Source organism: Amphibalanus amphitrite, unplaced genomic scaffold (assembly GCF_019059575.1).
Source record: "Amphibalanus amphitrite isolate SeventyFive unplaced genomic scaffold, NRLGWU_Aamphi_draft 000474F_arrow, whole genome shotgun sequence".
NCBI lineage: Eukaryota > Metazoa > Arthropoda > Thecostraca > Balanomorpha > Balanidae > Amphibalanus > Amphibalanus amphitrite.
The window spans coordinates 277,745-302,830 of NW_024881968.1; the positions used below are offsets into that span (position 1 = coordinate 277,745).

The window sequence follows — 25,086 nt, forward strand, 5'->3', positions numbered from 1 at the left end:
GGTGGAACCCTTCCTCCATCTCAATGATGCCTTGCCCTGCTAGGAAGGTCAGCACACTGTCCGGCATGGCTGGCATCCCAGTCACCCCAGCGCCTCCGACAGGCGCTGTTCTCCCACTACAGTCATGACAGCTACATTGACCGGTACGAAGACGAATGGCCCGCGTAGTCTGGTACACCGGTTTGCGAGTGTTGGATGTCGCGTGTCTTGGACGCGGTGCAGTGCGCAGCTCTCCTGTCATGCTATATGACTTGTTCCCCGTTCAACGTTCAACGACATCATCTCTTTCCACCGTCATTTGCATGATGTGTCTGTGACATCACTGACCGCTGACGTTAGATGACGTACATGCGCCTATGACGTCACTGAATGCCCGCTGATCTCAACTGATGTAGCACTGGGAGCGGTCACCTGAGCTGTTTGCTAACTCAGCGGGGAGCGTCCCTGTCAAGCTCTGATGGAGGACGAGCCACTGGGTGTGCCTCCGACTATCCTCTCGCACGGCACTGCGCGACTCGAACCGCACCTGTGCAATGTCGGGGAGCCGCTTGCACCATGCCATGGCTGTCCTTTTCGTCCGGCCCTGACTAGAAACGGGAGTGCCTCCGACGGTCCTCTCCTGACGTTGAGCTAAGTCGACCGCACCTGTTGGGAGGCCTCTGCCAGCAGACCATGATTGAATGGTGGGATGGCCTTCAGTTGCAGTCGGGCACGTCGGCTTCTGATGCAGTGTGGGTCTGTGCGTTATTGCATGCGACCAACTTGCTGTTGTATTTCACATTGTCTAGAAGACAGCTGGGATTTGGTGTGTCCTGAACTATGTACAAGAATAATGTCGAAAGACCTCTCCTCCACCCCCCTCTTCTACGCTTACCCCGAACGCTGCAACCCTAGTACCCTTCAAGCTTTGAGAAAAAGTAAGCATACATCCCAGGTCCCAGTTGGTCGGACTGTAGCCCTCCCCTCCTTTCCCCACATCCTGAGAAGACCCCTCCCCATTCCGCAGTGTGCTTGCTCAGTACGTGACCTTACGGCTGGACACGCGTCTGGGAGCTGCCGGGGTGCAGGCTGCACCTTTGTTTTCCGTCAGCATTCCTGTGAGCTGTGTTTCCTTCCGGCGCCGGTGAGGAAGCCAGAACGGGGGAGGGTGGTAGGGAGAAGTACCAGATGCAGTGCCTGGAGAGGCGTTGGATGGTGTCTTGGGTCGTTTGGTACTACGGTAGCGCAGAAGATCCATTCGCGGAGAGGCATTGTGTCTATGCCGTATTTTCGTGTTTACCGTGCCATGTCGTTCGAACTGAGACGGACGTTTCTCATGCAATCTTGTCTGGTATAAGACGCACCACGCTGGCTTGTTAGGTAGTGTTGTAGTTCTGCGAATGCCCGGAGTTCGCTCATGAGGCACCTCGTACGCCTGTCGTGACTAGGGAGTGGTCGGGGTCCACGTGGTTCTCATGACGTCGGGGTTTGTTCAGACTGAGACTCATGACGTCTGTTTGGCGATGGTGCATGGCGGAAGATGATGCAAATACCTGGAATTGTCTCATATCAATTCTGCGTATATTTATGGACTGACATGTGTCTGGTTAAACAGGCGGCACCTGTGATGTTTCAAATGTTTCGCCCATGTTTATCTAAATCTACCTACGCTCTGACAAATTCCAAGTCGCATTATCCACGATAATCGGTTAATCGTATTCCGGTCATGTGGTCTGTACTCAGGGACTGAGACTCCGATTTAATATGGAAGATTATTGCCATTATCATGAGCGCAAGTTCCGGCATGGGTCGTTGAAATGCATGGTTTATTCATGACGAGGATGCAGGTTTCGTGTGGCGATGTCAAAAATCTGCTTTTTCAACAACGCACTGAAGTTTCAAGGGCACGAGCTAAGTGGTTCCTTCCAACTGGTCTGTATGACCTAGGCGTTTAGGAAAAAGGCGGCTTAGAGCTTATGGTAATGGACTTGACCTCCCAGACGTACCGCTGCGGTGCGTAGTAGTCGGATGCTTCCCTTGCGCCACTATTATCTGTTATCTTGTGGCATTATTGGGGCTTTCTTCCCACCGCTTTCTGTCATAATTTCAGGGTTTGGGGATGGGAGATACTCAGGTGATGAGCCCGCGTTGACCAGGCCATGCTATTGCTGACCCTGACATGCCTCCATCTGCTTGACTCCTGTTGTGTCGTCTGGTTTCAACTGTGGTTTGGTAGGATCCGGCTGTCTTTTGGCTTGGATCCCACCGTGCGTCGGTGCCGCAGGGTGGAGCAGCTACGAGCCCTGATTGGAGATGTAAATTATGACACTGGGCGGGTCGCTCTGGGCGGTTATGGAGACACAGTGGATGCTTCATTTTACTGACTGGAGCCTTCCTACACACAATCGCCATCTGCTGTCATATTCAGTGTCAATGCACAGCATGGAATTGTGAATGGATTTGGTGGTCTCGTTAGAAAGGGGAATATGCCTGGGTTCCTAGACTGAAGTCGTTTTTCACTGATCTGGTCCTATAGTGTGTGTCCGCAGCAGGAGAAAAGGACCCGACGCTGTTTTTTATCCTTTGCATCTTTAACTAGGAACTTTGACCAACGACCAAATTAAAACACTAATCGATAAGCGAGTTTCGTAGGACGCCCGACCACGAAGGCTGTCGGCGGTCGCCCCTGACGTCAGCCCCCAGTGGCAACGCTATTTATCCCTGGTAATGGCGCTCCGATCGGCTTGTTTGTGGCTTTCTGGCTAACCGCCGACCACAAGACTAATTTTGGGAGCTTTCATCAAGGCGACGTTTGCGTTCCGCGCTTGTTTGACGTCCTCGTGTGGTCGTTTCCACTTACCGCTGATGCTTCAATACAGTGTTTTCATAAAGTGACTCTGTAATAGTATTGAGGCCTCCGGCAGCGTTGCTTCTTGGATTCCTGGTGCCTCGGTACATCCCGTGGGGCCTAGTGTCGGCTCCTGCGGTAGCCGTGGTTAGCTGTGGTTTGATATGGCCACCGCACTGGGATGGATGTGGCCGCTGATGTGATAGTGTGGTGAGCAAGTCGTCAACTGGAGGGAAGCGTGTGATAAAGTGGCCATCCGGGTCAAACAGCTTACCATGTAGGATGATGGCTTGGGGTGCATCATTTGATGTGTGCCAGAGGAATTGTACTTTACAGTAAGTGGAACCGTTTGGGCATCATCACCTGCCTGAGCGTCCGTCAACATCTACGCATAATCATCGCACATAATGCGTCATCTAGCACGCTATCCGATGCATCTCAGTGGAACGCATACCACTGCGGGCGTCATTCCAGACGTCATCGGGGTCGTCATTAGCCGGACACCGGTAGCAGAGTGTGTGTCTGTGTGGGGATGGATCGGTCAGGGCCCGTGGCGGAGGCAGAAGGACCGCTGATGGATCGGCGACGAAGATAGTATCTCTGACCGAGTAGCTGCGCTGACAGCAGTAGTTTACGAGACGTAACGGCTCACGATACTAAGATAGTATTGGTTTACACTAGTGGTGTCAATCGGTTACCGAAAATTTCGGTTACCGAAAATATATGCTGACCGATTTGGTAATCGGTCGGTCAGGCCCCCAAAAAATCGGACACTTTCGGTCACCCTGCCAGTGAAACCATTTTCAAAAAGAGAAAGTATTCCATTTTTGCCTCGTTAAAATGAAATTTATTGGGATGTTAATGATAGAGTTGCAAAATTTCCCCCAAATGTCAAATGCCACATTTTGGCAACTTCATTAGCCATCCCACCCAGCAGGCAGCAGCCACCCATTGTCCAACCACAACTACAAGCAGGCTGATTTTGATTCAGTTGGCCCCACAAGTACACACAATTTTGAAACTCTATTCCAGTCTAACTGTTAAATTTCACCTGTAATCAAAGAAGTATTGCCTGCAAAAATCATTATACAGTCATCAAAAATGCAAGGACAAAAATAACTTGGATTACTGAAATGTGTTTCTGAAGACTGGACAGTTAGCACTTAGCACTTAGCAGTGATCACATTTACATTTCACAGGTGTTCTACTATTCCACATTCTCCTTAAATATTGCAGGTACCAACCAAATGTTTGAAATCTAGATGACCACAACATAAAAACATAGGAATCTTGACAAAAACTACAGATTCGGCCCATGTCCAATTTCTGGAATCTTCCACATTCCAAACACAAGGAAGGATTCCGAAACAGATGCGCCATAAGAGAGACTTTAAACCAGCTGATAAAGTTGCTGCAAAAAAAGTTTTGGATTGTTACATGCTGACTCGTGAATTATTATTTTTTTGATGTATATGATCCAACACGATATTTAATTCTAATGAAATCAACATTGTGAGTGTAATTCACTACAAGAAAATTAATTTCCCTCCAATAATTCTACCAAAAGGGCATATAAATAAATATTACGTCATTATCATACATCCTTTCGTTAGGGAAGAGAGGATCTTAAAAAGTCAATCCTTGGTTCTTCTATTACTTTTGCGCCACTTTGGCGCCACTTTGTATTAGTTTTGTCTCTGCATATTTTGTTTTCTTGTAAAGATAAGAAAAACAAGAGATAAGACAAAGTGCCTGTTTAATGAATTTTCATTTCATTTTTGGGACAAAATTCAAGCTCAGAGCTACCTAGTACCTGCCTTTTCAGCTGGATTTTCAGTGTCAAATTCTTTGTAGGGTATCTCAGACCACATCTCAAGGCTCAAGGCAAGTTTCCAAGCAGTTTTGATGTGTTTTGTGGTGTGTTGATTCCGCCTTTTCTCCTAGGGAATGTTGTCATGAACATAGGTACCTATTACCAACCATTTGACTTACTAATTGATCGTGCTTTTGCAACATGAATGAGCATTCTTCCTTACATAGACCACAGTAGATTCTTGACAATTCTAATTAACTAAATCTGTGAAATGCTGAGGTCCATGTGTTGCTACCCTCAGCAATGTAACTTCTACCACAAAATGTATTTTGCAGTGGCTAAGGATTGACTGAACTTGGACTGAAATGCCATTTCCCATTATTTTCCATCAGAATTTGCCAAATATTTTAATTTTGGGGTAGAGTAATAGCAAATAGAATTTCGGTCAAATTTCGGTCAAATTTTGGCTTGAGATTTATCGGTCGGTATTCGGTCGGAAATTTTCACCAAATTTTGGTTTCGGTCGGTATCGGTCAGACATTTTTTGGAAAATGACATCACTAGTTTACACAGTACTGGACACTACACGATACTAAGGCTTATTGCAAAAACGGAAAAGGAACCGCGACTTTCTTGATGCATAATTTATCTGCTCGACTTAGAAAGTGTTAGAGAGTTACTTAGAGAGTTGATAATGCATCTTTATCCGCTCTGTTAACTAACTTATCATGTTGTTATATTACACAACATAGACCCGGTGTACACCGAGATTTGGGCCACATTAGCGGAGAGAGCTGTGCGCCCCTCTCGGTCCTCGGTGCTCGTATTTCATCACCCTGCCACCGCTGGACACTGCACAGGTTACGTCACCATGCGATGGTCAGCGCGCACGGAGGGAGAGATTTGGCCGCCGGGGCAGAGTCGCTCCCACAGTGGGGGAGTTTCCGCGAGTGTGTGAGTTTTGGCGGGTGATGGCGGTCCCTTCTCCGACTGGCGTTGGAACTGGGGGCAGTTGGTCGGCTGAGCTTTGTTTTAGTGCGGTAGAGATACATGTCCTGTGCCATGGTGGTGTCTTTCAAAACGAATCGGAGTGTAGAGAAAAGGAAGGAGGAGAAGGGAGAGAGAGAGAGAGAGAGAGAGAGAGAGAGAGAGAGAGAGAGAGAGAGAGAGAGAGACGCATAGCTACCTTCATAGGTGCATGCATTTGTGACTGATGGCGGTTGACAGTTACTGTCTAGACCACCGACGCCGTCTGCTCCGCCGGCCGCCCCCCTTTATCCCGGCTGTTAGATGCCATCACGGAGCTCTGACATCATGAGAGCTGCTGTAGCGTGCACAGACGTGCCGGCGCGGTGGATTGTGTAAGACGTGACGGGTTCGCCACTGCTCCAGTCGACATGTGGCAGAACTTAGTATGTACTGATACTTTGCGGCATAGATGTGACGGTAGAGACGGAGCTGGGGCTGCCTCGATGATGCTAATTTAAACACTCAGAGACCGGTCTGCCCCGTCCCCCGTTGCAGGTGTCCTGGCACACCTCACCTCCTAATCGTTTTATTCCGATCGATGCGCACTTTCCACGTCACCATATTACCGCTGCTCGAGATCGACGCTAGTGAAAGTGTCCACTTTTCATCGGCCCCGCCCCTCACGTCGTTCAGACTGTTTGGGTTTGTATAGCCGTCACCTTCCGTCGCCTTCCGTCGCCGATGTACCGTGGTCCAGCACACAGCGGCAGACGGCCCGATGGCTAGTTCGCGCCTCGTCCGCCGCTGGCGCCACCGTCGCCGTCAGCTCGGTCCGGTTCTCTGGAGAAGTGACTGCTGATCCAGTCTGTGGTTTGGAGTGGACTGCGGTGGGCCGTGTGTGTGTGAGGACCGGAGGTCGGTGGACGTGGACGGCTGTGAAAGACGTGTAGGGAAGTGTGGTGGGAGGTGCTAAGAGGGAGACGTAGAGTGAGGGCGAGTGAGAGCGGTAGAGCTGTATCTAACCTCGTGACACACAGGATCAGAGGTCAAACCATTGCTTGAGGTGTTGCAGAGCTGCATGTACGGTTTCGAGCGGCTGAGCTCTCAGAATTCGCGTCTGAACCCGTTGATACAGATTTAAGAAGATTGTGATGTGAATGAAGATGGAGTTATGCCCTCATATGCCCCGCTGGGCTGAGTTGTGTTTGTAACAGACGAGTGATCGCACGTGCGGGTCCCGGTGCTGGTCGCGATGCTGTACACAGTACATTCACCGGCCCGAACCCACGCCGTACGGCAGGTCCTCCTCCCCTGTCCCAGCGCCGATCAGGATCAGCTGCGGATCCGACCTCCACCAGGAGCTGTCGTACAAATCACCTTCAACACTCCCCGCTATGTGCCCTGTGCCGGACACGAAAAGGGCGGTGTGGAAAAAGGCGGGCGGCTCCAAGCCATGGTGAAGAGACTTCAGGATAAGGCGGCTGACTACCACCAGCAGTTTGTCAGCTCGCTTCTGTCAAGGAGGCGCAGTCGGGGCAAAGGCTGTCAAAGACAGCGGGCTCGTGGCGCAAATGTTGCCAAACTTGTAAGCCTTTACGACGGCGAGGGAGGGACGCTGGTGACTACTGGTTCCACTCTTCAAGACTCTGAAGAGGAGGATGAGCAGAGTCGCCGAGACAGTGGCTACAACAGTCTTTCCGGTAGTCAAAGACACCACTCTAGTCAATATCGACGGAGCGACAACCGTGCGAAAATCACCCCGTCGAGACTGCACAGCGGACGGCGGCAGAGGAAGCAGCAGACCGTCTCTGTCCCCGGTACCACCCCCGCCTCGGAGAGGGACTGTGACGCAGATGATGAGGCGGAGACGGACCCTCTGGATAGGAGACGTCGATGGCGACGGGTGCCGGTCCGTGAGACACGGGGACTCGACACTTCCCCTGTGGCACACCGACCCCCGCGACCGGTGGAGCCAGGGACTCGGTACCCGGGCTCGCCGCATCCTCGCCGGCAACGGCACCATCATCATCAACACCATCACAATAATCACCACCAACACCAACAGCACGAGGAGCGGCGGGACAAGCCGGATGACGTGCGCCCCTCGGATTCGCCCTACACCCTTCGACTGAGGGTCAGCCCTCCGGCAAATCGACAGGTGATTACAGGGACGTGGGGGAAAAGGGTTGAGTGAATGTAGGGTTGATTAGTACATCACCGATCAGATCGTTTGTGTATTTCAGGATAACAAAACGTTTTTCAACATCGGCTGATTAAGTATCTGCGTCGTTCTTACCTGATTATTTGTCCTACTGGTAAAAAGGTGAAATAGCGGCTGCCTGACACCCTCCTGTAAGGCTGTCGCCAATCGCCGTGCATTCGTTGCTGGTGTGAAGGTGTCGCCATTCTCCGTCTACCGTCTGCGGCACAGAGTCTGACGCCAGTCTGTGGAGGCTGCGTCGACAGGCGTCTGTCGCCTCCCGCTGCGTCAGATCGATCGATCGACATTCTCATCGACTCGGCGCCGGTTAGGAAACTGACCGCTCCTGACAATCCCGGTCACATCCCGGCAGTACTCTGTCGCGTGGGCCGCCTGATGACCACGCCTCTCTCTCTCTCCGACCCCCGCGCTCAGGTTTTATCGGCCTCTGCCGGCGGACGGCTGCCCGCCGGGCCCCTTCACTAATGGTCGCCGAGTCTTTATCTGCTCGCTATTTCACAATGGGGAGTTTATATGCGTCCAGTGTCCGAGCCAGTGTCGGTGATGGTAATAGTCGCTTGCCTTTCGGCCAAGTGTCTGTCTCACTGTCCCTTCCTCTCCCTTTCATTTTCTTATACCCCCGGTAGTCTGAGGTACTATTTCCACACCTTTTGACCTGAGTTTCTCCATGCTGCTCAATCATTGCGTGCTCCTTCCCTCTATTCATCCACTTATTGTTCGACTTTCAGTACCTGTAAGGTGCTGAGTGCTGAGTACTCGTCCTGTGCCGCATTCGTATGACCGCCCTGGCCTGGAGCCTGAGTCAGACCCGCTACCTGTCCCGTGTCCTCCCTCTCTCTCTCTCTCTCCCCTCTCTCTCCCCCCTCTCTCTCTCTCTCTCTCTCTCTCTCCCCTGATCACGGCTCTCCGTCTAAGCACGCTCCCGGGTCACGACTTCCTCTTCTCTGCAGCTACCAAAGTCACGTGATGGCTGCTCACTCGACAGCCTCAGTGGCTGTTAGAGTCACGTGAGCCCCGCTGTATGAATGGCGCCTCATTGGCCCCGTTTCGGACACCTGAATGGGGCTGTCGGACAGAGTGGTCTCCGCCGTTCCGCCTCTGCCGCCGCTCGGCTGCGCTCTCCCGCAGGTTTGGGCCCGAGCTGGCGATTGATAGTCTATGGAGTCCAGTGTAGGCGGGGGAAATTAGGTCCCGTAAAACAACTGTCGGAAGGTGGGGAAATTAGGTGTGGTAAAACAACCCGCGGGAGGTTTTACAGTCGGGGTATTGTGTTTTCAGTTGTTCAGAGCTAATCTAAAAACTCGGATTAGCTTCCTAAGGTGGCATGAAATTAGGCTGCTGCATTGGGAAATGTCTCATGATGACAAACCCTATCACCATGGTCCATGCTGTTTACACTAGCTCGTGTTCAATTTCACTGTTTTGTCTCCTCTCACGTTGCGGTGATTACCTTGTCTGTGGCTGTCGGAACGGTCGTAGGTCGCGGTGACGGTCGGACTCGTTCCAGCGGCCCTGAAGAGCGTTCCGGTAGTGTGATAAGACAGGGCGGGTGCCTAGCTGGCCACCCTGTGCGGCCCACACCCGCCGACAGGTTGATGGGGCCCGCGGTGGCACGGAAGGACACCTGGTTGGCTGTCCACTCTGCATTAATTTGGCTAGGTGTTCCAGCGACCAAACATATGTGTAAACGGAGGCTTGCTACCATTGACGATAGTAAAACGAAAGCCCATCTTGGTCGGTACTGTAGTTTGTGTTTTAACTTTCCAACTCTTGTTCTACCTACATATCATCCTGCTGTCATGTTGAGAGTCGCGACTCATATTGGCCTCAGTGTTTGTGGCCCCTTGTTTGTCCGAACACCACAAAAAAGCAATTGTTTGTCCTACGTCTGACTGTCACTCGCTGGGAACCTCAGACCCGTTTGTATTGCTCGGTGCGTCTGCGTTTCGTGTCAGCCCTCCTCCCTCTGCGAGGGGTCTGTCGGAGCTGCAGGAGACGGGTGGACCGGCGCCTCGGCACAATGGTGCTGCAGTGACACGGCAGAGCGTCCGCCCCCAGCCGGGAGGAACCCCGCCCCAGCGGCCGGACACTACAGTGTGCCGGTGATACACGGCGCAGGCTGGACAAACGACTCGGCGTGAGAGGCCGAGTGGGTTTGTTGTGGGTCGGAGCAGTCGGTATCTGACGGGTATGGAGACTGATGGATTGCCACCTGGATGGATAGACATCCGGGCGAAGGTTCGAGCCTAGCACCTACACTAAACAGCTGACACCATCATTGCTGAATGGCCTGTCCACTCTCGTCCGTTGACCGTGCACTAGAGCTCGACCTCTCTGAGAGGTTGCACAACCGGTGATTGCCACGGGGGTGGACGTTTTGCACGCTCCGGTGAAGGGAGACACCTTCCGGACCACGGTAATGGCCGGGTGGTGGCTGACCCGGCCCGGCACGCGCGTTGGGTCATTATAGCACACCTGGGGGCGAGTTCTGCCGAAAAGGGCGCCGCTATGGACAGGGAGCTGGCCTTGGTTGGCGCCTGGTGTGGACGGGTCGTCTCGACAGTCGGTAAAGCATCATTCGAGATTTATTGCCGATGTTCTTCAAGGACCTGGCATTGGACCTGTGATTTTTATGTTTCTCGTAAATGCAGGCCATTTCGTCAATCGGTTACCAACAACTCGGTATTTGTTGCTGATGTTCTGCAAGGTGCTAGTATTACTGTAATTATCATTGCTGCTGATAACGCGCATTACGTTTTGGCAAAAGTTTCCTTGCGAGGCGCTAATCCGCTGTCTCATTGACACAGATGCAGCTTGTTGCAATGGATGCCACTTTCAGCATCCACCTGTTGTCATCCAGCTCCTGCCGTCACCACATCACGGCGTCAGGTGTTGCGATGACATCACCTCCTGCGTGTGCCGGACGGACCAGATGTCCCGGCCGCTGACCGTCACGCTACCTGACCGGACACGGCGGCCCCGGTACCCAGTTCAGGGGCACCCGCAGCCCGCGGCGGCGGTGTGCACTACCGGCAGAGATGGACCCGATAGTCGCGGGCTGGACGGTCAATGTCGGGCCGTGCGGAGGCCGATTTACATGGCAGACTGTCCTGAATGTCTGCGATGCCGGATTGGCGGGATCGTGAGGTTTGGGAGGCGAGTGGACACTGAGGTTGGATCAGACAGGGTGACTGTCTTGGCGGCCTGTCACCTGACTGGGCGGAGCCTGTCACCTGACTGGATAGTGGATGGAGCCTGTCATCTGATGTACCGGAGCCTCTCATGTCCTTCGATATTCATTCGTGATGGAGAACGATCGTGGGGTAATGTTGGGAATGCGCGAAATCTTGTTGCGTCGCTAAACTCTTGGCATCGGTGGAATGCTGACTCGAAGTGATAGCAATTTGCTATCATTTTTATCGTAAATCCTGCATAGCCATGCGGGATTATCTTTCGAGGACGTCTTTCAAGCCAGCTCCTCCCCAGTGTCCGTGATTCCCATCCCAAAGTGCTCTGCCACGCCCTGATCAGACCGGACCCAGGCCCGGTCGGAGGCCGGTCTGCCCCGATTTCTGCCCGCTCGCCTGGAGAGCTGCCAAAGCTGTGAGCTGGGGCAGCTCCCGAAGCTTTGGAAGTCACAGCAGGTGGGAGGCTGTACGAACCGGTCCACCCCAAGCCGATATTGGTTCGTAGAAGTGATGGTGCTTGCGGTTCCAGCGGGCTAGTCCCTTCGCCGAGTAGCTGAAGTCTCGCTCCACTTGTGACTGCCGGTGTTGGGGTTTGGTATACAAATGTCTGCATCATGGAGTGACATTGAATTGTGAATGGCTCCTCCAACATCAATATTCAACACACAGCCGAGGTGCCGCCCGAATGTCAACAGTAGCCCGTAAAACCGGTTTCACTTCGTCACATACCAGCCTGGTGTCAACACAGGGTCGTTTCGCGGTTCTGATGGTAAACTCGCGACCTCAGCCCGCCTGTGAATCTGCATTGGCACATGCTTCGCTCTGACTTTGTGATCAATGTGTGGGTGGCAGCACGGAGGCGAATGGCTGTCGGTAACATCACCCATCGTGGCTCTGTGGATTTTTCGCCGTGAATAGCTGCTGTTCCAGGAGCAGTGTTTTACCTTTTTGTTCCCCTACCACTGCTGTCGGTGTGATGTAAGACATGTTGAATATCCAGCGAGAGCCTACAAAAAGAGACTGCGAATCCCTCCCTCCCCTCGCGATGTCGTGCCATTCGGCGCGTGTGCTGTTGATGAAGATACCTGGGCTGCCGTTTCGAAAGGTGCCACTTGACCCGGACTGTCGACTGTGGTAGGTGTGACCCCGAGGTGACCCCGGGTGGCCCGACTGACCTGGGCTGAATAGCACCACGCTGTGTCAGGCTCAGTCTCGGCGGAACACAACGGAGCGGGACGGTCGAGTGCCCTCACGGAGATGAGAGGTGCTGAGCTGAAATAGATCTGGGGAAATTTAGATTGGGATTTCGTGTGTTGAAATGATATGACGAAGACGTATATGTCGGGAGGGTCGAAAGAACGCCGGCCGTTCAGTTTCGATGGTTGATGTCATCGTTTTATGGTCAGCGCAGTGCAGCCCAGCCAGTGACATTAATTTGCATTCCGCTGGGCTGCGCTTAGTTCTACAGTCATGGCCAATGAAATTGCCAATGACTCTACCAATGACTCCACGTGACTTCATTCGTCGTGCGAACTCTGAACCTACGCGAGCTAGCTTCTCACCGTCTCCGTTCCACCCACCACCACTGTGTGTGCCGCCGGGCAGCGCTAACAGTCCACCGTCCTTGGCTCGTGTGTGAGTTCCGGAGTCTCTGTGTGTGTAAGGTACACTGACTAAGCGGTGCGCCCTGAACCAATAGAACGAGCGGCGGGGCTACCAGTCTGCACACTGCACACTGCACAGTTCACTGCCGGAGTCGGTGTATGAGAGTACAAGCTAGGAAGTCGGCTGACGGTGCGCTCGGCAATCGGTTCTGGCCGATTCTTGAAAAGCCATAACTTGAGAACTATTCAAACATGTCTGCGAGCGGCCTCGCGGCTGTTGCTGCTATCAAGGGACTACCCGGTTACCCAGTTGTTGGATTCGAGCGTGGTTGCCTAGACGAAGACGAGCTTGGTTTCCCAGACAAAGACGGTAGCTACTTCGCTTCGTATGCTATCAAGCGTCGATTATGGCAAGCGTCGATTATGGGTTGCCACGGTCATTGACTGCTCTAGCCAGGATGGAGGCTTCCATCTGAGTCCCGCCGTGTCTCTGTAGCTCACGAGATGTCCCGGTGTTAGGACTCATCAGAACACCGTCCTATAGGGCGGAGCACGGTGTCCGACGCCCATCGGACCGTGGTGACACGCCCCTTGTCCACGGAGTCCTCCCGTCGACTGTATCATCAGTCATTGATCCCAGCTTAGGAGGCTGTCTGTACGGTGTAGGAGGTGTCTATTTGGAGAGCTTAACGAGTGGAGCTCATTAAAAGGCAGACAATGTGCGGGAATGCCACATGTCACTGTGTTGAGTGCTGCTTACCCCTTATTTGACATTTTATAGCTTAAAACGATCGCTTCATAAGGATCATGTCTTATTTGGGCTCTTCTTAAGTTGTTCACTGCTTGGCAACAGACGAACTTTAAGTAAGGTCTTTGAAACCAATTAATGAAAAACTAATTTGCCATTTATGCCGATTGAAGTCCTTGCTCGTCAGCAGTAAGTCTAAGCCCTTCTCCCAGCTAAGCCGCGTCCTCAGCTCCCTCCGGCAGCTCCCAAGCTCGCCTGACGGCTCCAGAGCTCAGACAGCCCCTGCCGCAGGGTCGGGAAGCTCGTTATTGAACGGATCCAAGTCGGGCCGATTCGCTGTGGTGGCGAACTGCGCCGCGTTTCTCGTGTCGGCTCCGCTCTGTAGAGAGGTGGCGAGGCGGGACGATAGACGATAAACACGAGGTGGGCGGGCCGGTTTCTCTCTCCCTGTCCCTCCCCCCGTTTGCGGTGCAGTTTGAAACCCTCTCTTCCTCCTCCTTCTCTACCTCTCTCCTACTACTCGTTCCGCGGCTCGGTTTGAAGCTGTGCCGCCCGCCTCCGCCCATCATCTATCAGTGTGGAGAACCCGCCTCCACAGGGCTGTCCGGGCTCCTTGTTTGCTGAAGAAGTCGCTGTTAGACTAGTTACTAGGCCTAAGAGGGCTGTAAATAGCATCGCTGCACGATTGAGGTCGATCTTCGCATCGGAAAGCAACGGGATACAAGAGCAATGTCTTCTATATGCCTCAGCGGCAGCTGATCAGACCAGCATCTCTCATCCCGAGTCCCATGACCATCTTCAGCGTGCCCTCAGACTAGGAACTATCCGTAATTGTCATGTTTCTTTGTTCATCGCCGTGTCTCGTCTCCGTCTTCGTTCAGCCATTAGCCATATGTATGGTAGGGAAGGTCCGCATAGGGCGCTATCTGGTCGACGTATGGCGTTAGCTTGTGTTCTCTCCCGTAGGTCGCTATCGCTCCCAAGTTTGTACGAAGATGACACGTCGTTAGGGGCGTCCCTATTGTTTGTATCGGCGGTTTATGAACAATGGATGGTAGCGAATTCTCAGTCTGGTGACACAGGACGAATGCTGCTGCGTACCCACCAAGGTTGGGAGCGGTGTTGGTCCGATCCTATGTTATGCTATTGCTAAGGGTAGCCGCTATAGTTTATCTTGGAATGACAAGGGCTCCTCACTCCTGATTCACACGAGTGAGCTGGTCCTCGATTTCCGTCTTTTGGCATCTACCCTACTTCTCTGCCGGCTGACAGGGTCTCGTCTCTCACCCATTTGCGGTCTCTTACGGGTCCATTGTTGGCCACCTGGGGCCCTGCACTGGTTCGATGTCTGTTCTATACCGTCTCGGCGCACTGATTCCTGGTATTTTGTGGCAGTCCCGGACTCCGGATCTGTTTTGTTGATGGTCCGTGGTCCGCCGCCGGTGGTCTCGTGTCACTCCTCTGTCGGTCCTGGTCCGGTCCGGTCCGACTGCCGCCTTTGTCGTCCACCTGACGCGCCACCCGCCCACACTCAGCCGTCACGGACACACCGACCGATAGATGGACGGCATTGCGTGATGGGCGCTGCTCGAAAACAGCGCCGGCTCCGCGGGGGAGGGCCGCACCCGACAGTGCACGGGTGGCGGGGCGGAGTTAGGTGGAAAATTGTTTTACATGCGATATTTTAAGAAGTTGGCGTTACCTCAACCCTTATGCCAGACATCGTGTCTAATTTATCCTTATAGAATAGAAACAAGAGGCTAAATTGGTCACTCGTAAATTAGCTGGACGGATTGCAATACTAATAACATTTTCAAAGTTCTGGCCCATGTGGGTACGCATTGCTGCTGATCTACATGTATGTCAACAATGACCAGCTGCTTAGAAAAGGCGGACCGGATGGCGGAACAGGTGATCCCCTGTTTTAAAAGTGAACTTGCTGACAGACAATGTAAAGATAAGCTCCTGACCGCTTAGCTATGGGTCAGTGACTACTAGCCTATTGTTGTGTCGTCCTAACACTATTGTTCCAAAGCTTTGAGTGTTTTGTCTGCGGTTACGCAACTGATCACCATTCGGTAATCTCACTTCCATATCGCAATGTTGCATGCCATGCATTTTACGTAAGCTCTCGATTTTGGCATGAACGCTGTTTTCATTTTCTGGATGCCTACATTCTTCAAAGACGTGCGCTAATGTCTGGTGAAAATGGCGCTTTAGGACAGTTGATATGCTGATTCGCCTGTGTCTCGTCCCGCCTGTGTGCCGCCTTGCGCGCTTGTTGACAGTCCACCCTCTGTGTTCTCTGCGTGGGCGTCCCTTCGCGGTCACTGTCAAATGCCGCCGCCTGTAGCGCGACCGTGCGACTGCAGGCTGGACCGACCGTCCGACGCCTGTGACCGTCACTGCAGCTAGAACCGCTGTTACAAGCGGGGGCAGCAGATAAATGTGTTGATCCGCCCCCACGGCAGCACAGAGAGATGGACAGTGGAGACGTATAGAGAGCAGAGGACACACCCACCGTTACTGTGACCCCGCCCACTGCCGATGGTTGCTCGACGACCGTCGTTTATTCGCTACTCTTGAGAGGTAATCGCGGACAACGACCGTACCATGCTGAAAATACCATAAAGATATCCGTGGATTGCTGGGTGACTCCGCTATGTGGTGCAAGCAGTGATTATCCGGTTGCAGGCGCCACATATGTCATCATTGCGGTATCCCCACATAAATCCCTGATTGCAGACGGGTGAATTGGTTGGAAACGCTCTGACAGGGTTCTGAGTTATGCCAGGGATAAATAATGTCATGTCGCGGCTCGGGGATTATTTGTAGGTGATGAGACGGCACACGGTGTTCACACTTCCTCTGTGAGGTCAGGTCAGGTCGGTGAGAGTCGCCGGGCGCCGACCCGGAGTGGGTGCTTGGAACTGGTGCTTGGAGTTCATGCACGGCATTTATGCTTGGAATTCGATTTTGGATCTGTACTCAGATGCTGCTATTTGAAGCACAGAGGCCTCTTGCACCAAAATCCTCTTGCACCAATGCTTGGATTATTTTGCATTGTATACCCAGTCCAAGTCTTAAATGTAACAATTTGCGTGCAAAATTTAGCAAGCACATGTAGGATTATGTATTGGGCTATTGCAAACAAATTTACCACCGTTAGATTAGCTTATTCTGAAACCAGTTTTTCGATTTTACCTAGCTAGGTAGTTTGGTGCAAGAGGCCTCAGGTGTCATTTAGTTCGGCCGTGGTATTCTCGAGATTTTCACTGGATAAGACTTGTTGCCACTCCAGTCCGTATACACAAAAATCCGTGTCTACAATGTCGTGCTGATTGAAGCCAGCTTCTCTGTTCGCCTTTCAACACCAGGTGAGTGGGTGTGAATTGACACCGACGACTCTGTAAAAGGTGGTAAACACCATCCGATCCTCCCTCCCCGGCCCAAACCATCGGAGCCTCGTCCGAACAGTGGGCGTTACAGGGAAGGTAAGTGCAGGCCTCTCGTATGGGTAAGTGCGCCTTCCTGTAGTGTTGGTGCTCACCATTATCTGTACACATTGCCGGTGATTGGGTCAAAGCGTTTTGTTCGACAATCACCTGTGTTTTGTTCAGTGTGAGGTGTTTTCATGTGCTATTAGCGGTAAGTGTTTTGTTCGTCCATTAGGCCGGGCAGCTGTGGTTTGGCCGTAATGTTCTGATCATTAACCGCGCACCCCCAGTTAACCCGCGGCTCCGCCCCGCTCCATTTATTGTCCCGGCGCGCCCAAATCGCCGCGCTGTGACGTAGCCCCCCCCCCCCCGCTGTAGGGGGGGGGGGGGCAGTCAGAGATGGCACTGCTCCGGTAGACACGCGACTGGTTATGCATTGCTGCCCGAACCCCGGTTATTCCGCTTGCGTAAACCGGGGTGTGTGTACCGTGGTAAAATGTTGCAGGCGCTAGCTGACTGTCAACTTGGTGGTCTTGGGGCAGCTGATTGGTTTAGTTGACCTTGGACAAGCTTAGTGTGATAACCAAACCAGTTTGTGTACCTAATATATCCAAACTGCTGGAAATAGTAGGCTTGCTAATGAACTTCAACTGTTTATGAAACTTTGTTCGCAAAAATTGTGTGGATGACAATGGCGCGGTATTCTCACCTGACTTCTGCCCAGTGACCTAAGTGACCCGACCTGACCTGACCTCTTTCCCCCGCAGCTGCCGGGTGACATATCGCCGCTGGGCGCCCCCGGGCAGCGCGAGAGCCGCCATGTCAACATTATCGAGGTCGGGGACGAGGGTGCCGGAGTCACCGTCACTCATATGTCGGTGGGTCGCGGGCTGGCGCCACAGCCGACAGAAGAGCCCATCGTCGTCGAACCCGAGGATGATGTGAGTAGGGGGAGGAGGGAGAGAGAGAGAGAGGGAGAGAGACAGAGACAGAGACAGAGAGAGAGAGAGAGAGAGAGAGAGAGAGAGAGAGAGAGAGAGAGAGAGAGAGGAGGGGAGGAGGTATTCAGTGGTCCATGGGAAGCTGTTTGTTACTACACCTTTTTGCGTTAGCTTTTGACCATCGGGCAAAACATTTGTACACATTCGCCATATAGGTGGCGCTACCAATGGGCGGTTGGTCACAAAGAATCACCATTGTGCAAAACTATTCGGCGATCTTCCTCTACAACTCGACATTGAACGAATGGTTCAACATTGTGCAAAACAAATCGTCAATGGTCGAAACTATTCGTCATATGCCGAGCTGGCTCCCTCTATGCCGAAGTCTGGCGAACTGTTAAACTGTTTTGCAGATCGCTCATTCCAGTGTTCAATCTGTTTTGCTGAATGGCTTAAATGAAACACACCACGCCGGAATAGTTGTGCTCAATGCCGATTGTCGAAATGGCTCCTCAAACAGATATGGCGAATGGTTGAATTCAAATGCAAAAAGGTGTAGGATCATAGATCCGATGGGGTTTGGGTCAGTTTTGTAGCTATTGAGATAGCTGGGTCTGTGGCGAAAACAATTATGCATTTTTTTTTCAAATGTCTATATTTCTTATATGGATACCGATTGCTTTCAATATTATTCAGTAATGTTACCGAAGTCGGGTACCGTGATGCCCACTGGCTTCAATAGTCACCACATCTGAGACGTGAATGTCCACGACCTTCAACAAACTGGCCATAATCTATTAGCCCCTGCTAATCATTAGTTTGTCTCCTAGCCCATCAGTATCCCATCAAATAAACCGCTGGCCCGTGGCGAATGGGGGGGGGGGGGTTTAAACGGGCGGCTACTGCAGCGCAATACTTCATTGGAACTGCACTCCCTGCGGCAGGGGTGTGGTCCCCGGAGACTGGAGACGATATATACCCCTCCCCCCGTAATACAGCTGTCCAGCCCTGGGCTAGACCCTCCAGTCTGGTCAGCAGTGCAGAATGGTTTGGGGAGGAGCTGGTACGGCCCGACCGACCTTGAAAGGGCCCGGGCTTAGATCAATGTGCTGATCACAGACCCAGAGGGGAGTAGTAACTCATCTTGCCGTACCATTCGCCGCAGGATGTAAATGAGCTGTAAATGAGGGAGGCTAGTGAACGGCTCTGATCTGAACTTATGTCAGGTCTGTTGTGTAAGCAATCCCAGTGCAGGTTAGGCTGCAGCCCTCATCTTAGGGATTTGCCGACAGAAATATATGCAACCGGCTGGGACGGGTCCAGTGTAGCAACCCTGGTGGTATTGTTTTGTTGATTTACACTTGCTAATGAAGGCTAACGAAAGAAGATTCGATCTTTTCATTTGTGCCAAGGTCTGTCATATGAATGACAGACGTCCCTCAATGGATTGATTGGTGTTGATAGTGTCAATGTAATCGGGCACTGCTCTGATCATTACGGCTAACGACAATGGTTGATCCGCGCCGCTTGGGACAGCCTGCAGCTGCAGTTGGCATTTCAAAGGGCATCGTTGATAGGTGTTGCTACACTGCTGCTGATTTTTGCCATCTGTTTCTTAATTGTATGTTTAAGGTTGGTTGTTTTTACAACATTCCTTCGAATGAGCTAATTTGAGCTAATTTTAGGGTACAAAATCTGCTATAATCTCTGATTATTTCGTAACGCTCACCTAATTTTGTTCTAATTTTGTCATGGCTGGTTTTCCGTTACCCTCGTTCAACGCCCAATGGCCAGCTTTTACTAACGCTAACGCCTCTGATCTCCTCTAAACTCCCTCTGACCCATTTGACCTGTCCTATTCCCCTGTAAGCCAGCCTCCGATGGTGCCCCTGCGGCCGAGCCGCCGCTGTGACCCCCATACTGACCCCTCTGACCCGACTGACCCCCCCCCCCCCCCCCGCAGGCGCCTCCGATGGTGCCTCTGCGTCCGAGCCGCCGCTGTGACCCCCATACTGACCCGACTGACCTCCCCCCCCCCCCCTGCAGGAGCCTCCGATGGTGCCGCTGCGGCCGAGCCGCCGCGCCACGGCCGTCGAGTACCGTGACTCGGCCTACGAGTCGCACCGAGTCTCCCAGCTCAGCGGTATGACTCTGGACAACTTCCGGATGATCGCCGTGCTCGGACGCGGACACTTCGGAAAGGTGGGAATGGGAGGGAGACGGACTGGACACAGAGGGGATGAGAGAAACAAAGGGCAGCATACATCGAAAACTGAGCTGAGGAGAGACTGGGATTATACATTCTTGGACGATACCGCGAAAAGAAATATTTCTATCGAGAGTTTTCAAAGGATTTCATGCACGAGGCCTTGGCCGAGTGCATGAAATTCTTTGAAAACTCGAGATAGAAATATTTCGTCGCGGTAGAGTCCTATATATTATTTCCTGTACCTATGTTTGATGCAGTCTTGCAATGCAATCCAGCCATCCAAGAAACTTTGCGCGAGACGTTTTCTTGGATGGTTTTCTTGGATAGCTTGATTTCATCGAGGGCTTCTGTTTTTAAGAAAATTTGTAAGCTTTGCTGAACTGTAAAGTAATTAGAACTGCCAGTATTTCAGTATTTAACGTGTAGTTAATGTTACTGTATTTTATTTATGCATATTTCGGCCTTTTTTAAGCAAATAACGAACGATATTAAGAAACATACAGGAAATAATATCTGGGACTCTACCGCGACGAAATATTTCTATCTCGAGTTTTCAAAGAATTTCATGCACTCGGCCAAGGCCTCGTGCATGAAATCCTTTGAAAACTCTCGATAGAAATATTTCGTTTTCGCGGTATCGTCCAAGAATGTATATTCCTGTATGTTTCTTAATATCGTTCGTTATTTGCTTAAAAAAGGCCGAAATATGCATAAATAAAATACAGTAACATTAACTACACGTTAAATACTGAAATACTGGCAGTTCTGATTACTTAACAGTTCAGCAAAGCTTACAAATTTTCTTTAAAACAGAAGCCCTCGATGAAATCAAGCTATCCAAGAAAACCATCCAAGAAAACGTCTCGCGCAAAGTTTCTTGGATGGCTGGATTGCATTGCAAGACTGCATCAAACATACAGGAATATATATTCCCGACCGGGGCTGGGAAAATGCGTTTTATTCACCGAGGTTTTTGTGCGGAGGACCGAGTGCCGGTAGGCACGAGGTCCGTAGCAAAAAACCAAGGTGAATAAAACTGCATTTTCACAGCCCAAGGTTGGGAAGAGATTTACCACATGCCGTACCGGCGTAACAGTTTATATTATATTTGTATTTTTTTGTGGGGCTGCGTTAAAAATGAAAGATGAAATTCCATACTTTCCCCTTATTTTGGGTTTGAAAAAGCTGAGGATGAAGATGGTGAAGCGCCAGAAGTCAGAACAAAGAAGTATATGGAGTCCAGCAGGAGTGAGGAAACCGTGAGGAAAACTGAAAATTGGGTGAAACGCTAAATCAAACGCGTCTTGAATGCTAGCTGGATCAATAAGGTAGAACAAAGAAGTATATGGAGTCCAGTGCAGGAGTGAGGAAACCGTGAGGAAAACTGACAATTTAGTGAAACGCTGAATCAAACGCGTCTTGGATCCCAGCTGGAACAATATCAAATGTTTCATTGTGGCACGTTAAGATGCCTCTCGCATTTGAATTGCTCGTTTTTTTTTTTGCGTGCATTATGTAGTAATAATTACTATTCTGACCATGCTCTGCTGCAATAAATAAATTGGCATTGGAACGATACCCTTGTTTATAGTTGAAGTACCTTGACAGCAAAAGGAAGTAAACACGCAGTCACTTACTTTTGCTGTTGCTGTTAGTGAACACACAATCCGTAAATATCTTCTTTGGAATTGGTTCTTCCGCTCAGAATATTCAATAAAACTTTGTCTGGGAAAATCAAAAAGCCCTAGGGCCGAATCGTTTCCCAAATACCTTCAACATTAGCCGAGGCGGGCCGAAGCCATTTCCCAAATGCACGTGCTAATGTTAAAGGGATATCTCGGCATGTGGTAAATGATTACGAGCGAGCGAGCGCAGCGAGCGAGCGAGTTCATACTGAATTAAGGGAAAATCCTGAGTATGAGCGGCCGGCCGGCCGGCCGGCCGGCCGTGGGGACGCTTTTCAAAAGCTAATATCTTAGGAACGGGACATCCGATTGACAAGCGGTCTTCTTTACTGAATGTCACTTGGACGTAAAAGTTCTGTGGTGTGATGGCCACCATGCGTTCTTGCCAACCACCGCACGTGGCGCGTGGTAAAGTTGGACATTTTTTAAGAACCCCCAAAATTGCAACCTCAATAACGGCACAACGGTTGGGCCGATTGAATTGAAACTCGGTACACAGTTAGGTCTCCATCAGATAATTCATCTGCATGTGTTAAAGTTGGGGTGCTACAGCACGTGCGCACGTGCAGGGGGCGCTCCCAGATCTCGAGAACGGCTGGGCCGATTGCGCTCAAATTTGGTACACGGTTGGGGACCAGTTAGTAGGGTGCCGTGCAAAAGTCAGTTTGAACCCCGCTTGCACGTGCGCACGTGCAGTGTGCCGCTTCCAGATCTCGAGAACGGCTATGCCGATTGCGCTGAAATTTGGCACACCGCTAGCGACCGGTTAGAAGGGTGCTTTGCACAAGCCTGTTGGAAGTACCCTCTCGCCCTTGCGCACGTGCAGGGCTCACTATCTCGCTCGCTCGTTCTTCGCCCAAAAGGCGTTTTACTGGTATAATGTATTGTGTAATTTTTGTCTGATAAATCAATGCCAAAGAACGAGTGAAAAGGGGTGTCGAGAACTAGGCGTTGGACTGGGGTCCAAAGACTCGATAAATATTTTGTCATCAACTGATTTCTTCTCAAACCCTCCACTTAGTGTCTGGAATCGGTCAGGAAACCGTTCGCTTCTCAATGTTAAATGGAATGCTTTGGATGCAAGCAGAGCTTTTATTCAATTCATACGATTCTGTTGTCTCTGGTTTGTTTTCACCTCCTAACCAACACCCGTTCTGGACAGGTGATTCTGACGCAGTACCGCAACACGGGCGAGTACTATGAACTGGTACACTAACCCTCCCCCTTCAACAGGTGATCCTCACTCAGTACCGCAACACGGGCGAGTACTACGCCATCAAGGCGCTGAAGAAGGCCGACATCATCTCCCGCGACGAGGTGGAGTCACTGCTGGCGGAGAAGCGCATCTTCGAGGTGGCCAACTCTGTACGGCACCCGTTCCTGGTCAACCTGTTCAGCTGCTTCCAGACTGAGGTACGGACCGCGGGGAGGAAGAGAGGGGGAGGGGGAAGTGGGCAGGAAGGTGGTTAAAAGGGATAGGGACGTAGGCTTAAGATCAAAGCTAGTTGTAGTAAAGGTTTGCTTGTGAGGGATATATGTTAGCCCCAAATTCTAACGTTTAGAAAAACGCATGGTGTGATAGATGAGAGAATTTTCTACGATATATGGGGCCTAACAAAGGGATGTAATAAGAAAATCAAAATATTCGTTAGTTCCAAATTGCACGGTGCGAGCGGCGAGCGTTTCGAGCCCGCCAGTGACCTGTCCTGTCTGACCTGTCTGACCAATGTCCAACTCTTAGCTGTTAGGGTTTTCTACTACTAGGGTCCGTTTGAGAGCCGTGGGCTGGACTGGAAGTGTACCCGTGTCCAGTGTCTGACCCGGTTCGGGGCGGGGTATTCTCTGTCGCTGTGGCCGTATTGTGTGCTAATGAGACACTGGTTAAACGGGGCGATGACAGGACTCTCTCAGTCAGTGGGTGAGAGGCGGGATCTGGGGTTCTGTTAACACTAGCTAGGTTTGGGCCGGTCGACTGCGTGTTCGTGTCCCTGCCGGCAGAGTCCATATTAGGAATACGAGTTAGTTGTACCATTGTGACAGTTTTCTTGACTTTTCACGCCTTTGCGGCCCTTGCGAACCGTTCGGTGAGACCTTGCATACTGGGCAACGTTCAAGAGGTGTCGATGGTAAACTCAATTTGGGGTAAAATACCAAACTACCCCACTACGTAACTAGAAAAATACTACCCCGAAAGTAAGTTAATCTACCTTGGTGAGATTGGGCACTTGGCCCAATCTCACCAAGGTAGGTAAACTTAATTTTGGGGTAGTATAATTGTAGTTACGTAGTGGGGTAGTTTGGTATTTTACCCCAAATTGAGTTTACCGCACTTGGTGAAACTGGGCCCTGGTGCTGGATTTTGTGATTGGATGGAGTCTGCCCCTCCCCACAGAGACAAATGCTTATGATGGAGTAACCTTAACCCTGCCCACAGTCACGTGTGTTGTGTGACGGAGTAACTGTACCCCTAGTCATGTGTGTTTTGTGATGGAGTACTTATACCCCTTCCCCCAGAGTCATGTGTGTTGTGATGGAGAACGCTGACCCCACTGTCCCTCCCGTTAAAGAGTTACGTGTGTTCTGTGACGGAGTAACTGTACCCTGTCCATGGAGTAACATGTGTTTTGTGATGGAGTAACTGTACCCCTCCCCACAGAGTCACGTGTGTTTTGCGATAGAGTAACCGTACCTCTGTCCACAGAGTCACGTGTGTTTTGTGATGTAGTAACTGTACCCCTCCCCACAGAGTCACGTGTGTTTTGTGATGGAGTACGCGGCCGGCGGTGACCTGATGATGCACATCCACTCTGACGTGTTCACCGAGCCCCGCGCCGTGTTCTACGCCGCCTGTGTGGTGCTCGGCCTGCAGTACCTGCACGAAAACAAAATCATCTACCGGTAAGAGACGTAACCGCCGCTGCTCTTACCCCCCTTGCCACATTCGCCTTACTTTTACAGCCTACGTTCTTATGGTAGTTTAACCCGGCTAGTCCCTGGTTCTAATTCGTTCAATTTCCCTAGTCGTAAACTAAGTTCTATCCTACTCTCTCTCCCTTTCTCTAGCCCTGGGGCTGGCCCTCTTTCTAGCCCTCCCTGTTCTATTTTCCTTGCATTCCTCGGCCATAGCTCTGGACCACGCGGCAGCCGGGCTGAAAAGACTGTACTCTTTTAGGCTGTGGCTGTTTCATCACGCATGGCCGCGGTAAAAAGACAGGCACTGGCACGTGCCACTGAGATCCGACCTTGAGCTTTATGACCTCCACGCCCACCCCTCCCCGTGTGTGCCGCACCTCTGACTGGATGTGATTATCCCCCTCCCCCATTGTGGATTATCCCCGGCTCAGACGGGATCAGTGCCATGTTGGGAGTGAATGTGTGTGAAGTTATGCGCGCTCCTTAAACAGTAGCTGCTGTTTTACGATGGAAATTTTCGGTGGGAGATAG

General features: G+C 51.4%; 1 protein-coding gene across 6 annotated transcripts in view; it reads left to right on the forward strand.

Annotated features, from left to right (window-relative positions):
* Positions 1-25,086, forward strand: part of LOC122392199 (serine/threonine-protein kinase N-like) — a 131,367-nt gene that overhangs the window by 103,235 nt on the left and 3,046 nt on the right. For all 6 annotated transcript variants that reach the window (XM_043386804.1, XM_043386806.1, XM_043386802.1 and 3 more), the window contains 4 exons: positions 17,575-17,748; positions 19,795-19,950; positions 22,876-23,055; positions 24,389-24,540. In XM_043386804.1, coding sequence (XP_043242739.1) covers positions 17,575-17,748; positions 19,795-19,950; positions 22,876-23,055; positions 24,389-24,540 — 662 coding nt within the window. The remainder of the gene's footprint in view (positions 1-17,574; positions 17,749-19,794; positions 19,951-22,875; positions 23,056-24,388; positions 24,541-25,086) is intronic.